This window comes from Heloderma suspectum, chromosome W (genome assembly GCF_057233095.1).
Source record: "Heloderma suspectum isolate Gila_16-S chromosome W, 16-S_ref, whole genome shotgun sequence".
Lineage (NCBI taxonomy): Eukaryota > Metazoa > Chordata > Lepidosauria > Squamata > Helodermatidae > Heloderma > Heloderma suspectum.
In genome coordinates, this window is record NC_139475.1 from 999,230 (window position 1) to 1,013,441 (window position 14,212).

The window sequence follows — 14,212 nt, forward strand, 5'->3', positions numbered from 1 at the left end:
GAGAAATGGGGCAGTGTTTGTTGATGAAGGAGGAGAATTAGATCAGAGCCATACAGCTGATTGGCAACGAAGACTCAGGGAGAGCAGAGTAGGGTTTCTAAATTGTCTAGACCCTATTCTATTTCTTTGGCCCTTGCTAACTTAGAATTGTCACCCCTAAATAATTTCCAGTTTAAAATGCTTCAGTGGAACATAGCTGGCTGGAACTGTAAATCCAGGGATGCTGATGTAACAGATTTTATTAGGAAGTTCGATGTTATTCTCCTTCAAGAGACATGTTGTACTGCAAAATTAGACCTTAATGGCTATTTTATTAATGCTTTAACAGCTTTTGCTCCAACTGGAAGATTAAGGGTGGGGTTAGCCATTCTGATCTCTCCTTCCCTTCAGGTTACCATCAAATGTTTCCCATATTGTGATCATATTGCAGAAGCCTATCTAATTAATTTTGGTTCATTGAGCTTTCTGTTTGCTAATGTTTATATTCCTCCTAGCTCTACAACAGATCGAATTAAGCAAGAATGCGAGAATTTCGAAACCTAAGTAATAGATTCCTGTAGCTTATGTAGTTGTGGTGGGGAACTTTAATGCATGCATTGGGCCTAACAATGCATTCTTGTTTTCATCTCAGTTCTGAGGTTCGATCGAACCTGAGGATTATATAGTTAACCGTGATAGATGCTCCAAGGATTCTGGGGTTAATTTTGCTGTTATATGTTCAGCCCAGATGGCTGGCCAACTTGCTCTTGGAATTCTTAATGGGAACCCCCTTTTTGAGAAATGTGGTGAATATACATACATGTCAGGGAGGTAGCACAGTTAGTTATGCAATGGTCTCTGATGCGCTTTTTGCCCTTATTCACAGTTTCTCCCTGGCTGGCAGACTTGAAAGCGATCATCTGCCTCTTTCTCTGACTTTTTTTTGCCCCTTTTAGAACTGAGGTACAGGTTAATTGCCAGTTAGCTGATTCAGCCTTGGTACCCAGGCACAGGAGACGTCTTTGGCCTGAAGGTATAAATGCTGCTAATGTGACATTGAGGGCAACTCAGGTAAAGCTTAGGAACTTTAAGCATAACACATAGCTTGACAAGGAATGTTTTGAAGCTAGAAAACGGTGAAGGAAGTATGTTGCCAATACAGAACAGATAATTGTGCAGTATTACCTCAAACATACTACCGTCGAAAAAGGCATTCTAAACCTCTGGTAGTCCAGAAGAAGAAAGAAGCTCTGCAAAGCAGCGGAGTTTTCTGATAAATTCGTCTTTGGAAAAGGATACCGAGGGCGCAATCCTATGGCTGCTAGACAGTGTCTACATTGGGGGTGTACGGATTCCCCACCCTCCGTTCCGGTGGGGAATCCGGGGGCGGGGAGGCGATCTGTTCCTCCCCCCCCGGAATCCTCCGGAGTGGCTCCGCTCCGTGAGGATTCGGAGGGGGGACCAGCTTGGGGGCCGCTTACCTTCCCTCCTGCCAGCCAGAGCCGTTCGCCTCCCCCCCGTCCCTGCCGCGCGCCTTGTCTTTCCTTTTAAAAAAACAGAGCCGTGAACCTTGCGTATAAGCCTGTGGGCCCACAGACTTAGACGCAAGATTCATGGCTCTATTTGCGTCTAAGTGTATGGGCACATCCAGACGATGGCCTTTTCTTTCTTTAAGGAGCACACATGGTGGCAAGGGCGGGGCGGGAGGCGAAGAAGCAGCTGAGCGCCGCTCCGCCTCCAGTCCTCCTGGAGCGGAGGTAAGCGGTCCCGATCCACTGCGGATCCCTGAGGCTGGATCCCAAAGAGTCCGTCCGGCCTCATTTGAATCCGCAGCAGATTTCTCTGACATCCCCAGTCTACGTGGCCATAGGGGGGTTTGGCTTCTTGGAGCTGAGCTCGGAGCCAGGGCTCTGAGCTCAGTGACCGGAAACCTGACCCCCTCCCGCCCCCCGCCTTGAGGGCAGCGGGTCGCCCACAGCCCCGCGCTCACAAGAGCAGTGTGGGGCTGCCACGAAGGGGGTGCTCCAGGGGCAGGGCAGGGAAGAGACTATGGAAACGTCATTATGATGCTTCCTATGCACCGTTCAGCCTCCCCCCCCCACTGTGATGCGCCCCGGCTAGACAGCCGAAATAGCACATCTTGCTGCAAATGCAGGGCAGTCGGAGCGTGGAGGAGAGGATCCCCTCCATGCGCCGGCCACTCTGCGTTGGATAGTTGGCTGCCTCCGAATTCAGAGGTGGCTGGCTGTCCCCATAGGACTGTGCCCCAAATGCTTTTAGTCAACAGTCACGGGTGTGTTAGCAATTTTTCAGGTTCAATGGCATGTAAAATTGCAGGTTTGGGAATCATATTTTCCCATGTTTTTTAGGAAGCCCAGAAAGCGGGCTTCCATGGATTCATTTTTTTTCCTCCTCAGACATCTCTGACTCCTGAGTTCAGGCTGCTATAACCCAAGCTGAAATAAAGATATTAATTTCTCATATAAAATATGGAAAGGCTCCAGGGCCAGATCTAGTTATGCCTGAATTCTTGAATGTTAATGTTACATGGTGGGCACTGTTATTTGAAGCCCTGTTGACACAAATAAATAGGATTGCTCAACTGCCCAATAGGTGCCCTATGTACAAGAAAGGACATAGAAATTATCCCTCTAGTTATCAGCCCATCAACCTACTTTCAGTAGTGGGTAAATTATATGATTACTATCTTAATAATAAATTTGTTACCTGGATGGAGGATGAACATATCCTAGGAGATGAGCAGGCTTTAGAAGAGGTCGGTCAACATTGCCTGGTCTTAAGCCACTTATCAAATATATATATATCTCCCAGCAAGGGTCTATATGCTGCTTTTATAGATCTAAAATCCAGGCTTGATTTGAGTCCAAGGGATAAGCTATGGGCTAAGCTTTATTCCTCTTCTATTGGTAAAATATTACTTTAATTACTGTTTATATCAGAATACTACTGCACAAGTGAGATTGGTGTGGAGGGTACCCTAACTAATTCTGTCCCTGTTACTAAGGGAGTACGCCAAGGTTGCATACTCTCACCCACGCTATTTAATCTGATCTATCTAAGGTTTATCCTTCATGAGATTTTCATGCCCCCAAACTGGCCACAGTTAGCATCCCCACATTTTTATAAGCAGATGATGCTGTTCTCCTTTCTTTTACCAAAGCTTGTTTGAAACAAATGTGGAGAGCATTTATGGGCTATTGTAAAGAAAATGTGCTAACTATTAGTAAAACCAAGATTACGGTTTTTACTACGAGCCTTCTCCTGAATAAATGGGTTCTAGGTGGTCAGACTATACAGCAAGCCAGACAGTTCAGGTATTTGGGGATTGTCTTTCAATCTTCTGGTTCTTGAGTGGCTCACCGGACTTCTATTATACAATCAGCATCTAATAGTGCTAAAGCAATAGTTTGCTTTTTCTATACTAGAGAAGGACAGTTTATTCCTGCTACTCTCTGAGTATTTAAGGCCAAGGTGTTGCCACAATTATTGTTTGGCGTTCCAGTGTGGATTTGGGGTTTCTCCTCTGCCTTAGAACAAATACTTTCATCTTTTCTGTGTGGGCTCTTTGGTGCACCTAGCTGTGTGCCATGAGCTGTTTTACGGCTTGAGGCTGGGCTTTCATCCATGGAATGTATTGCTTAGCGATGGTCATTTAGATTCTGGCTAAAGCTTGATTAGGCAAGTTCCGAATCAGGATATGAGCCCCTTCTCTGGGAAGACAATGACATCAGCCAGTGGTCTGAAGCGGCCAGAGGCAAATTACAGATAGCTTTTTCTGGTAGCTTTCTCTCCACCCAAGATATTTCTCAAGCAAAATCTCTCCTTGCTCTCTGGATTAAAGTCAAGGACGCTAGACGTGGATACTCAGTATTTCTTATCTGCTGCTCCTACTACCTTTTCCCCAGTTCACCTAGCGTTGACATTTGACTTTAAAGTTGTGCAAAATGCCTTGGAAATTTGACCATTCCTAAATATCGCATAACGTTCTCTAGAGCCAGGTTCAATGCCATTCCTTCTGCTGTACTGGACGGTCACTTCCAGGGAATCCTTCATACAAATTGTCTTTGCTCATGTGGAGATGAAGCGGTAAAGTCTCTATCGCACGTACTCCTTTTTTGTAATTTTTATAGAGACAAGCGAATAAGAATTACACCTACAGTATTTTAAATAAATTCCCTGGAAGATCCTCCAACTGGCATTTTATTTACTTACTGGCTAATGTTAATAAATGTGTAACACAGGCTGTTGCAGAATTTTGATTCTCTGCTGTTAAAATTCGTAAGGTCATTCTTCAGACTCATATGTTGTAATTGGATGATGATATTTTAACATACTATGTCAATTGTATTTAGGTTTTAAATATTTTAAACAACTGATATATATTTGGGGTGGGGGGTTGTCTTATGTATTTTATTTTGTGGATTATTTTGTGTTCCAAATGGTCTGTGGAGAGTATTATAATAACGTTACTTACTTACTTACTGTTCTATAATAATGTATGTATGGTAGTTCATTTCATTCCATTTATATCCCACCATTCATTAAAATAAAAATCCCAGGGCGAAGAACAACAACATGATAAAAAGCACAATAAAATACGATAAACTATAGCGAGTTTTAGATGCCTCCCATAGACATTATCTGTTTACTTAGACTTTCCCTGACATACAATCGCACTGCTCCATTTTATCGTTTTTATAACTTTTAAAAATGTATTTATTCCAGTTTTTACAGTGGCTTTTATACTGTATTTAATGCATTTTTTAAAAATGGAAACCACATGGAGATTATGATAGCAGTATATAAGCAGTTTGAATGAGTGAATGATTGAATGAATGGCTGAATGCATGCATGCATGCATGCATGCATGCATAAATAAATAAATAAATAATAAAACAAATAAACCTTGAATAAAGCCAACAAAGCAACCAGGACTGAGGTTGATTGCAGCAGCAATTACCCACATGTGGATGGGCAAGGCTGCACTTGTGAATACCCATGTAAACAGATGGATATTTTGTACTCCATGTTTCTCACCTGGGTGATTTTGCACAAGCGCCTTACTTCTCGATGATGCAAATGCTGTCTCCTTAACGTTCATCTCCTTTCTTCTCAGGCCGCAGCATGGATCCCAAAGGACAGACCAAAACGATGTCTTGGCGGAAACCTCTCCTGCTCATTCTCGTCCAGGTAGCGATTGCCGCCATCTTCTTTGCCTACATCCAGACCGAGTCGAAGACGGACTCCTTATTCTCCACTTCTCCCATGTTGGCACCACAGAACCGGCCTGGAACTCGGCCTACAGTACACAAAGGGCCCTCAGGCCTCACCATTCTCCTCTGGACCTGGCCGTATGGCATCCGTGTTGGCATTGAGAACTGCACGGAAGTCCTCAATGTTGCTGATTGCCACTTCACTGTCGACCGCAGCTGGTACCAAAAGGCTGACGCGGTGCTTGTTCACCATTACGACGTCTACTTGAATGCTGCCAAGCTGCCCCATGACCCACGGCCGCTCTCCCAACGCTGGATCTGGTATAGTCCGGAGCCTCCCAGCAAACACCCTGTCCCCACCTTCATGGACAACCTCTTCAACCTCTCTATGTCCTACCGGAGGGACTCGGATATCTTTGCCCCATATGGGTGGCTGGAACTCCTCGACCAGCCTCAAGAGTTCACCATCCCGCCCAAGTCCAAGCTAGTGGCCTGGGTGGTCAGCAACTGGAGGCCCACTTATGTTCAGCCTCGGGTAAAGTACTACCAGCAGCTGAAACAGTACATCAATGTGGATGTCTATGGACGCGGTCACTGGCCATTACCGGGAACCAAACTTCTGTCCACATTATCCCAGTACAAATTCTACCTGGCCTTTGAGAATTCACAGCACGATGACTACATCACTGAGAAGGTTTGGAAGAATTCGTTCATGGCTGGGACGGTGCCCGTGGTCATGGGACCACCCCGGAAGAACTACGAGCGGTGCATGCCCCCGGACTCGTTCATTCATATCAACGACTTCCCCAGCCCACGAGAGCTGGCCGATTTCTTGCACGAACTGGACAGGAACGACACGCGATATGCAAGTTACTTCCAGTGGCGGTCCTGGCTGAAACCAGTTCACTACAAATCTTGGGGCTACCAGTTCTGCAAAGCGTGCCAGGCTTTGCAACAATTGCCAACCAAGTACCAGACCTTGCCTGAGCTGAGCAAATGGTTCAAGTGAGGCAGTGAACCGTCGGGCCACGCAGTGGGTCTCATTCTTTTGCTGGCTGGCCTCTCCTGGTACAGTTCTTTGCAAGATGTCCCCGGCTCTTGCAAAGCCTGGCTGTCACGTTTTACACCTTCTCCTAATGTGACCTCTTCCATGCCTTAATTGCTGCTCTTGCGTTAATTAAATGGGCCAAATTAACATAACAGATTAATAGGGAGCTGGGGTTGCAAAAGTTTAAAATGCATCACTTAGATCAGGGGTCCCCAACCCCCGGGCTGCGGACTGGTCCCAGTCCGTGGACTTTTAGCAACTGGGCTGCGGGGGTGTGCAAAATCCCCTCACCTTGGGTCCGCAGGGGTCTGGGAGGTGATTCGTCCCGTCCCCCCTGGAATCCTTGCTGGCCCTGGCCGGCTCTGCTCCGCAGCGAGTCCGCAGAGCTGCTGGCCAGCTCCGGCCGCTGGCGGACTTCCGGCAACTGGGACGCAAATGGCATCCGCATAGCAGATGCCATTTGTGTCCGTGTTCTTCAAGTAATAGGCTACGTAAATCTTTATGTGGCCGATTACTGCAAAGAATAGGGAAGCAAATGACATTGGCTATGTGGATGCCATTTGCATCCCAGCAGCTGGAAGTCTGCCAGCGGACATCCCCCCCAGTCCATGGAAAAATTGTCTTCCACGAGACCAGTCTCTGGTGCCAAAAAGGTTGGGGACCACTGACTTAGATCATTGTTTTCAAACAGTCCTACTGCCCAACTCAGAGGCCCATGCTGGCAGGGCAGAAGTGAGGGAGAAGTGTATTTCTCCCCCTTTCCTTCCTGTTATGGGTTTCTTTACCCATTTCCCTCCCACTGCAAGCAATGGGAGAGAAATGATTTACCCCTACTGCAGAGCGGGTGTAAATTTCCCCATGTTGGGAGCTGGGACCTCTGAGGGCGGACCTCTCTCTCCCCGATCCCCCCATGCCATGCCCACATTCGCCCCCTTTTTACCTCCCTCCCCTGTGGGGGGAGGTAAGTAATGTGGACGTTTCCATGGGGCTGGGAGTGGGCTTCCAGGTCAGATGAACCTCTCTGAGGGTAGACCGCTCTCTCCACCCTCAGAGGGGCTCAGTCCAAAACGCAGTATGTGTCAAGCCTCAGGAATTCAGGGAAACGGTAGGAATGGATGGATTGGTCAGTTCCTCCCTGGAGCCATAGGATTTCAGCCTTAAATGACCATGGCACAAACCTTGCCTTAGGAGTCATGAACTGGATTAGACCAAGGGGTGGGGGAAGCTCCGCCTACAAAGCTTCTCCATCCTGCAGCTTCCTCTGCTGCTTCCAGCAAGCTCCCATCCATCAATGGAGATAACAGGGCATTTAAAGGCATTTAAGCTTTAAATAGTTTTGCCTGTAAATACCCTACATGGAACTGAATTGTGCTTTGCAGGCATGGAAGTGGCTGCTCTGGGGCTTACTCCTGAGCAGACATGCATAGAATTCAGCTGCAGGTTGTGTGCTTAGTGCGAACATGTCAAACTTTGTATGAATTACACCTGACCCTCACCTCCCCCCCATTTGCTTTGTCCCACCCACTCTGTCACCCCTCCCCCTGTACCCTTAGCCCTCCCCAAGGGAATGCTGCCCCCCACCCCAAGACTCTTCCCAAATTGGACTTCAACCCCTGGGCCAAAAATGGTTTCCCACCTCTGGATTACATGAATGAACAATGAAGGAACCATGAGGGAGTTCAGAGTGAGTGGATCTGATGCAGAGGTTCTTCACTTATTTATTGACAAATGAGAGAGATTATCACTGATGATTTATTGTACGGATTGCAGTTGGGGCTGTGTGTGTGTGTATGTGTGTGACAAGAACTGATTAAGAGCTTTTGTCCTTTGCAATTTGGTATAGAAGTCTATATCTTAATTTATCTCAGCTTGAAATAAATTAATAGAAGCTCTTTAAAAGTGTAGCTGGAAAGTGCGGTCTTACGGTGGGATTCCTCTCCTATGCAGGTGACAGAAGGCAGGAGGCCTCTTCCATTCATGCATGCTTTTGGCTGATTATATATATTGTGCACATTTATGCAAATCAAATAATGAATGCATTATAGAATCATAGAGCTGGAAGGGGCCTTGGAGGTCATCTAGTCTAGGCCCCTGTTCAGTCCAGGCTCTCCATTGCAGGGTATAGCTGCAGCAGCCCTGAGAGATGCTAATCCAGCCTCTGCTTAAGTCCCTCCAGTGATGGAGAACCCACCACCTCCCAAGGAAACCTGCTCCACTGCTGAACAGCCCTCACTGTTAGGGAATGTGTCCTACAGTTTAGCTGAAATACATTTCCCTGCAATTTCCAGCTGCTGGTTCTAGCTTTGCCCTCCGGGGCAACAAAGAACACGTCTGCGCCATCTTCTGCATGACACCCTTTCAGATATTTGAGGACCATTACAGTGCCTCCGCTTAATCTTCTCTTCTCTGGGCTTAACTTACCCAGCCCTTTCAACCGTTCCTCAGAGGACTGGGTTTCCAGACCCCTCACCATCCTGGTCACTCTTCGCTGGACACACTCGTTTGTCCTTCTTAAAATGGGTTGCCTAGATCTGGACACAGGACTCCAAATGCAGCCTGACTGATCAAGTAAATCTGATTAATCCACAAACCTACTTGTTTTTTTGTTTTTTTATCAGGGGTGTCGCCCATGGCCCTTCAGCCCCAAATCTATTTTTGCAGGGCCCCAGAATCTATTTCCCAGGGGCCCAAAATCTATTTCCCAGGACCCCCGAATCTATTTGACATTGCCCCTGAATCTATTTCCCAGGGGCCCTGATTTATTCCAAGCCCCAAGTGTCCATTATTGCCTACAGGAAGGGTTTTTTCTCTCTCGCTGTCTGCTTAACTGCCACACAGCGGGGCAATTTTTAAGGGGGACTGCAGTTAGGGCAGGAAGGATTAACTCCCCTTTCCCACACACTGCAACACCCCACCTGCACTAAAAACCTTCCCTTGCATGGAATTAAGTGGGGGGGGGGACCTCTCCATTAATTTGGGCTGAGCTGGGTCAGGGTGCAAATGAATGGAAGCATTTGTTTCATTTGAGATGATATGGATGAGGAATGCGTCAGCTAGCGTTGCCTCCTGTGAAATGCAGAGAAATCTTCGCCATCCTCTCTATGTTGTTGTTGTTGTTCAGTCGTTCAGTCGTGTCCGACTCTTCGTGACCCCACGGACCACAGCACGCCAGGCCTTCCTGTCCTGCGCTCTCTCCCGGAGTGTGCTCAAGTTCATATTCATTGCATCGGTGATGCTATCTAGCCATCTCATCCTCTGCCGTCCCCTTCTCCTTTTGCCTTCAGTCTTTCCCAGCATCAGGGTCTTTTCCAGTGAGGCTTCTCTTCGCATTAGGTGGCCAAAATATTGGAGCTTCAGCTTCAGTATCTGTCCTTCCAATGAGCACTCAGGGTTGATTTCCTTTAGGATGGACTGATTTGACCTCCTTGCAGTCCAGGGCACTCGTAAGAGTCTTCTCCAGCACCACAGTTCGAAAGCATCAATTCTTCGGCGCTCAGCCTTCCTTATAGTCCATCTCTCACAGCCATACGTTGCTACTGGGAAAACCATAGCTTTGATTAGACGGACCTTTGTGGGCAAGGTGATGTCTCTGCTTCTTACTATGCTGTCTAAGTTTGCCATAGCTTTCCTCCCAAGGAGCAAGCGTCTTTTAATTTCATGGCTACAGTCACCGTCTGCGGTGATCTTGGAGCCCAAGAAAGTAAAATCTGTCACTGCTTCCATTTCTTCCCCTTCCATATGCCAGGAAGTGATGGGGCCAGATGCCATGATCTTCGTTTTTTTAATGTTGAGTTTCAAACCAGCTTTTGCACTCTCCTCTTTCACCCTCAACAAGAGGCTCTTGAGATCCTCTTCGCTTTCTGCCATTAGGGTGGTATCGTCTGCATATCGGAGGTTGTTGATAATTCTCCCAGCAATCTTAATTCCGACCTGTGATTCATCCAACCCGGCGTTTCTCATGATGTACTCTGCATATAAGTTAAATAAGCAGGGTGACAATATGCAGCCTTGTTGTACTCCTTTCCAAATTTTGAACCACTCGGTTGTTCCATGTCTGGTTCTTACTGTTGCTTCTTGACCCTCGTACAGGTTTCTCAGGAGACAGGTAAGGTGGTCTGGTACTCCCATCACTTTAAGAATTTGCCACAGTTTGTTGTGATCCACACAATCAAAGGCTTTAGCGTAGTCAATGAAGCAGAAATAGACGTTTTTCTGGAATTCTCTTGCTTTCTCCATGATGCAGCAAATGTTGGCGATTTGATCTCTAGTTCCTCTGCCTCTTCGAAACCCAGCTTGTACTTCCGGTAGTTCTCGGTTCGCATACTGCTGAAGCCTAGCTTGCAGGATTTTGAGCATCACCTTGCTGGCATGTGAAATGAGCGCAATTGTGCGGTAGTTTGAACACTCTTTGGCGTTGCCCTTCTTTGGAATTGGAATGTAAACTGACCTTTTCCAGTCTTGCGGCCACTGTTGAGTGTTCCAGATTTGTTGGCATATTGAATGCAGCACTTTAACAGCATCATCTTTTAGGATCTTAAATAGCTCAGCTGGAATACTGTCATCTCCGCTAGCTTTGTTGTTACTAATGCTTCCTAAGGCCCACTTGACTTCACTCTCTAGCTTAACTTACCCAGCCCTTTCAACCGTTCCTCAGAGGACTGGGTTTCCAGACCCCTCACCATCCTGGTCACTCTTCGCTGGACACACTCGTTTGTCCTTCTTAAAATGGGTTGCCTAGATCTGGACACAGGACTCCAAATGCAGCCTGACTGATCAAGTAAATCTGATTAATCCACAAACCTACTTGTTTTTTTGTTTTTTTATCAGGGGTGTCGCCCATGGCCCTTCAGCCCCAAATCTATTTTTGCAGGGCCCCAGAATCTATTTCCCAGGGGCCCAAAATCTATTTCCCAGGACCCCCGAATCTATTTGACATTGCCCCTGAATCTATTTCCCAGGGGCCCTGATTTATTCCAAGCCCCAAGTGTCCATTATTGCCTACAGGAAGGGTTTTTTCTCTCTCGCTGTCTGCTTAACTGCCACACAGCGGGGCAATTTTTAAGGGGGACTGCAGTTAGGGCAGGAAGGATTAACTCCCCTTTCCCACACACTGCAACACCCCACCTGCACTAAAAACCTTCCCTTGCATGGAATTAAGTGGGGGGGGGGACCTCTCCATTAATTTGGGCTGAGCTGGGTCAGGGTGCAAATGAATGGAAGCATTTGTTTCATTTGAGATGATATGGATGAGGAATGCGTCAGCTAGCGTTGCCTCCTGTGAAATGCAGAGAAATCTTCGCCATCCTCTCTATGTTGTTGTTGTTGTTCAGTCGTTCAGTCGTGTCCGACTCTTCGTGACCCCACGGACCACAGCACGCCAGGCCTTCCTGTCCTGCGCTCTCTCCCGGAGTGTGCTCAAGTTCATATTCATTGCATCGGTGATGCTATCTAGCCATCTCATCCTCTGCCGTCCCCTTCTCCTTTTGCCTTCAGTCTTTCCCAGCATCAGGGTCTTTTCCAGTGAGGCTTCTCTTCGCATTAGGTGGCCAAAATATTGGAGCTTCAGCTTCAGTATCTGTCCTTCCAATGAGCACTCAGGGTTGATTTCCTTTAGGATGGACTGATTTGACCTCCTTGCAGTCCAGGGCACTCGTAAGAGTCTTCTCCAGCACCACAGTTCGAAAGCATCAATTCTTCGGCGCTCAGCCTTCCTTATAGTCCATCTCTCACAGCCATACGTTGCTACTGGGAAAACCATAGCTTTGATTAGACGGACCTTTGTGGGCAAGGTGATGTCTCTGCTTCTTACTATGCTGTCTAAGTTTGCCATAGCTTTCCTCCCAAGGAGCAAGCGTCTTTTAATTTCATGGCTACAGTCACCGTCTGCGGTGATCTTGGAGCCCAAGAAAGTAAAATCTGTCACTGCTTCCATTTCTTCCCCTTCCATATGCCAGGAAGTGATGGGGCCAGATGCCATGATCTTCGTTTTTTTAATGTTGAGTTTCAAACCAGCTTTTGCACTCTCCTCTTTCACCCTCAACAAGAGGCTCTTGAGATCCTCTTCGCTTTCTGCCATTAGGGTGGTATCGTCTGCATATCGGAGGTTGTTGATAATTCTCCCAGCAATCTTAATTCCGACCTGTGATTCATCCAACCCGGCGTTTCTCATGATGTACTCTGCATATAAGTTAAATAAGCAGGGTGACAATATGCAGCCTTGTTGTACTCCTTTCCAAATTTTGAACCACTCGGTTGTTCCATGTCTGGTTCTTACTGTTGCTTCTTGACCCTCGTACAGGTTTCTCAGGAGACAGGTAAGGTGGTCTGGTACTCCCATCACTTTAAGAATTTGCCACAGTTTGTTGTGATCCACACAATCAAAGGCTTTAGCGTAGTCAATGAAGCAGAAATAGACGTTTTTCTGGAATTCTCTTGCTTTCTCCATGATGCAGCAAATGTTGGCGATTTGATCTCTAGTTCCTCTGCCTCTTCGAAACCCAGCTTGTACTTCCGGTAGTTCTCGGTTCGCATACTGCTGAAGCCTAGCTTGCAGGATTTTGAGCATCACCTTGCTGGCATGTGAAATGAGCGCAATTGTGCGGTAGTTTGAACACTCTTTGGCGTTGCCCTTCTTTGGAATTGGAATGTAAACTGACCTTTTCCAGTCTTGCGGCCACTGTTGAGTGTTCCAGATTTGTTGGCATATTGAATGCAGCACTTTAACAGCATCATCTTTTAGGATCTTAAATAGCTCAGCTGGAATACTGTCATCTCCGCTAGCTTTGTTGTTACTAATGCTTCCTAAGGCCCACTTGACTTCACTCTCTAGGATGTCCGGCTCAAGTTCAGTGACCGCACTATCATGGCCATCGGGGACATTCAGATCTTTCCTGTATAGTTCTTCTGTGTATTCTTTCCACCTCTTCTTAATCTCATCTGCTTCTGTGAGGTCCCTGCCTTCTTTGTCCTTTATCATGCCCGTCTTTGCACAAAACGTTCCCTTGAGATCTCCGATTTTCTTGAAGGGATCTCTAGTCTTTCCCATTCTGTTGTTTTCCCCCATTTCTTTGCATTGTTCACTTAAGAAGGCCTTCTTGTCTCTCCTTGCTATTCTATTCCTTGTTTCCCGCCTCCCAGCTGAGCAGAGCAGAGCAAGCTGCTCCAGCTGGTCCAGGGACTACAGAAGCAGGCAAGCTCCCAGAGAGCGAGCGAGCAGGGGGAGCAAACAGGAGTTGGCCAGGGGAGTTGCAGTGGTTGAAGAGACAAAGGAGACAAAGGAGACAGAGGCTAAGAGGTAAGTGGGCTGCAGGAAGCCCAGGGGGCTGCCCGTTATCCTTCTGATTGGCTGTGAGCTCACCAGGTGCTTCTGAGAGCTCCAACTGAATTGGAGGGGTGTGGCCTGAGTACTCCCAGCAGCTGACTGGGCGGGAAGCTTCAGTCTGTTTCCCGCCTCCCAGCTGAGCAGAGCAGAGCAAGCTGCTCCAGCTGGTCCAGGGACTACAGAAGCAGGCAAGCTCCCAGAGAGCGAGCGAACAGAGCGAGCCAGGGGGACCAAACAGGAGTTGGCCAGGGGAGTTGCAGTGGTAGAAGAGACAAAGGAGACAGAGGCAAAGAGGTTAGTGGGTTGCAGGAAGCCCAGGGGGCTGCCCTTTATCCTTCTGAGAGGCTGTGAGCTCACCAGGTGCTTCTGAGAGCTCCAACTGAATTGGAGGGATGTGGCCTGAGTATTCCCAGCAGCTGAGTGGGCGGGAAGCTTCAGCATGTTTCCCGCCTCCCAGCTGAGCAGAGCAGAGCAGAGCAGAGCAGAGGAAGCTGCTCCAGCTGGTCCAGGCACTACAGAAGCAAGCAAGCTCCCAGAGAGCGAGCGACCAGAGTGAGCAAACGGGGAGCAAACAGGAGTTGGCCAGGGGAGTTCAGCAGGGGAGGTCAAGGGGGAGGCCCCTAACATTTT

At 47.6% G+C, this 14,212-nt stretch overlaps 1 protein-coding gene across 2 annotated transcripts in view; it reads left to right on the top strand.

Moving 5' to 3' along the window:
* Positions 1 to 8,157, top strand: part of LOC146333904 (3-galactosyl-N-acetylglucosaminide 4-alpha-L-fucosyltransferase FUT3-like) — a 38,874-nt gene extending 30,717 nt beyond the window's left edge. For both annotated transcript variants that reach the window (XM_084825076.1, XM_084825077.1), the window contains exon 4: positions 5,117 to 8,157. In XM_084825076.1, the coding sequence (XP_084681202.1) occupies positions 5,125 to 6,222 (1,098 nt within the window). In that variant the 5' untranslated portion in view covers positions 5,117 to 5,124 and the 3' untranslated portion in view covers positions 6,223 to 8,157. The remainder of the gene's footprint in view (positions 1 to 5,116) is intronic.
* The last annotated feature ends 6,055 nt before the right edge of the window (positions 8,158 to 14,212 follow it).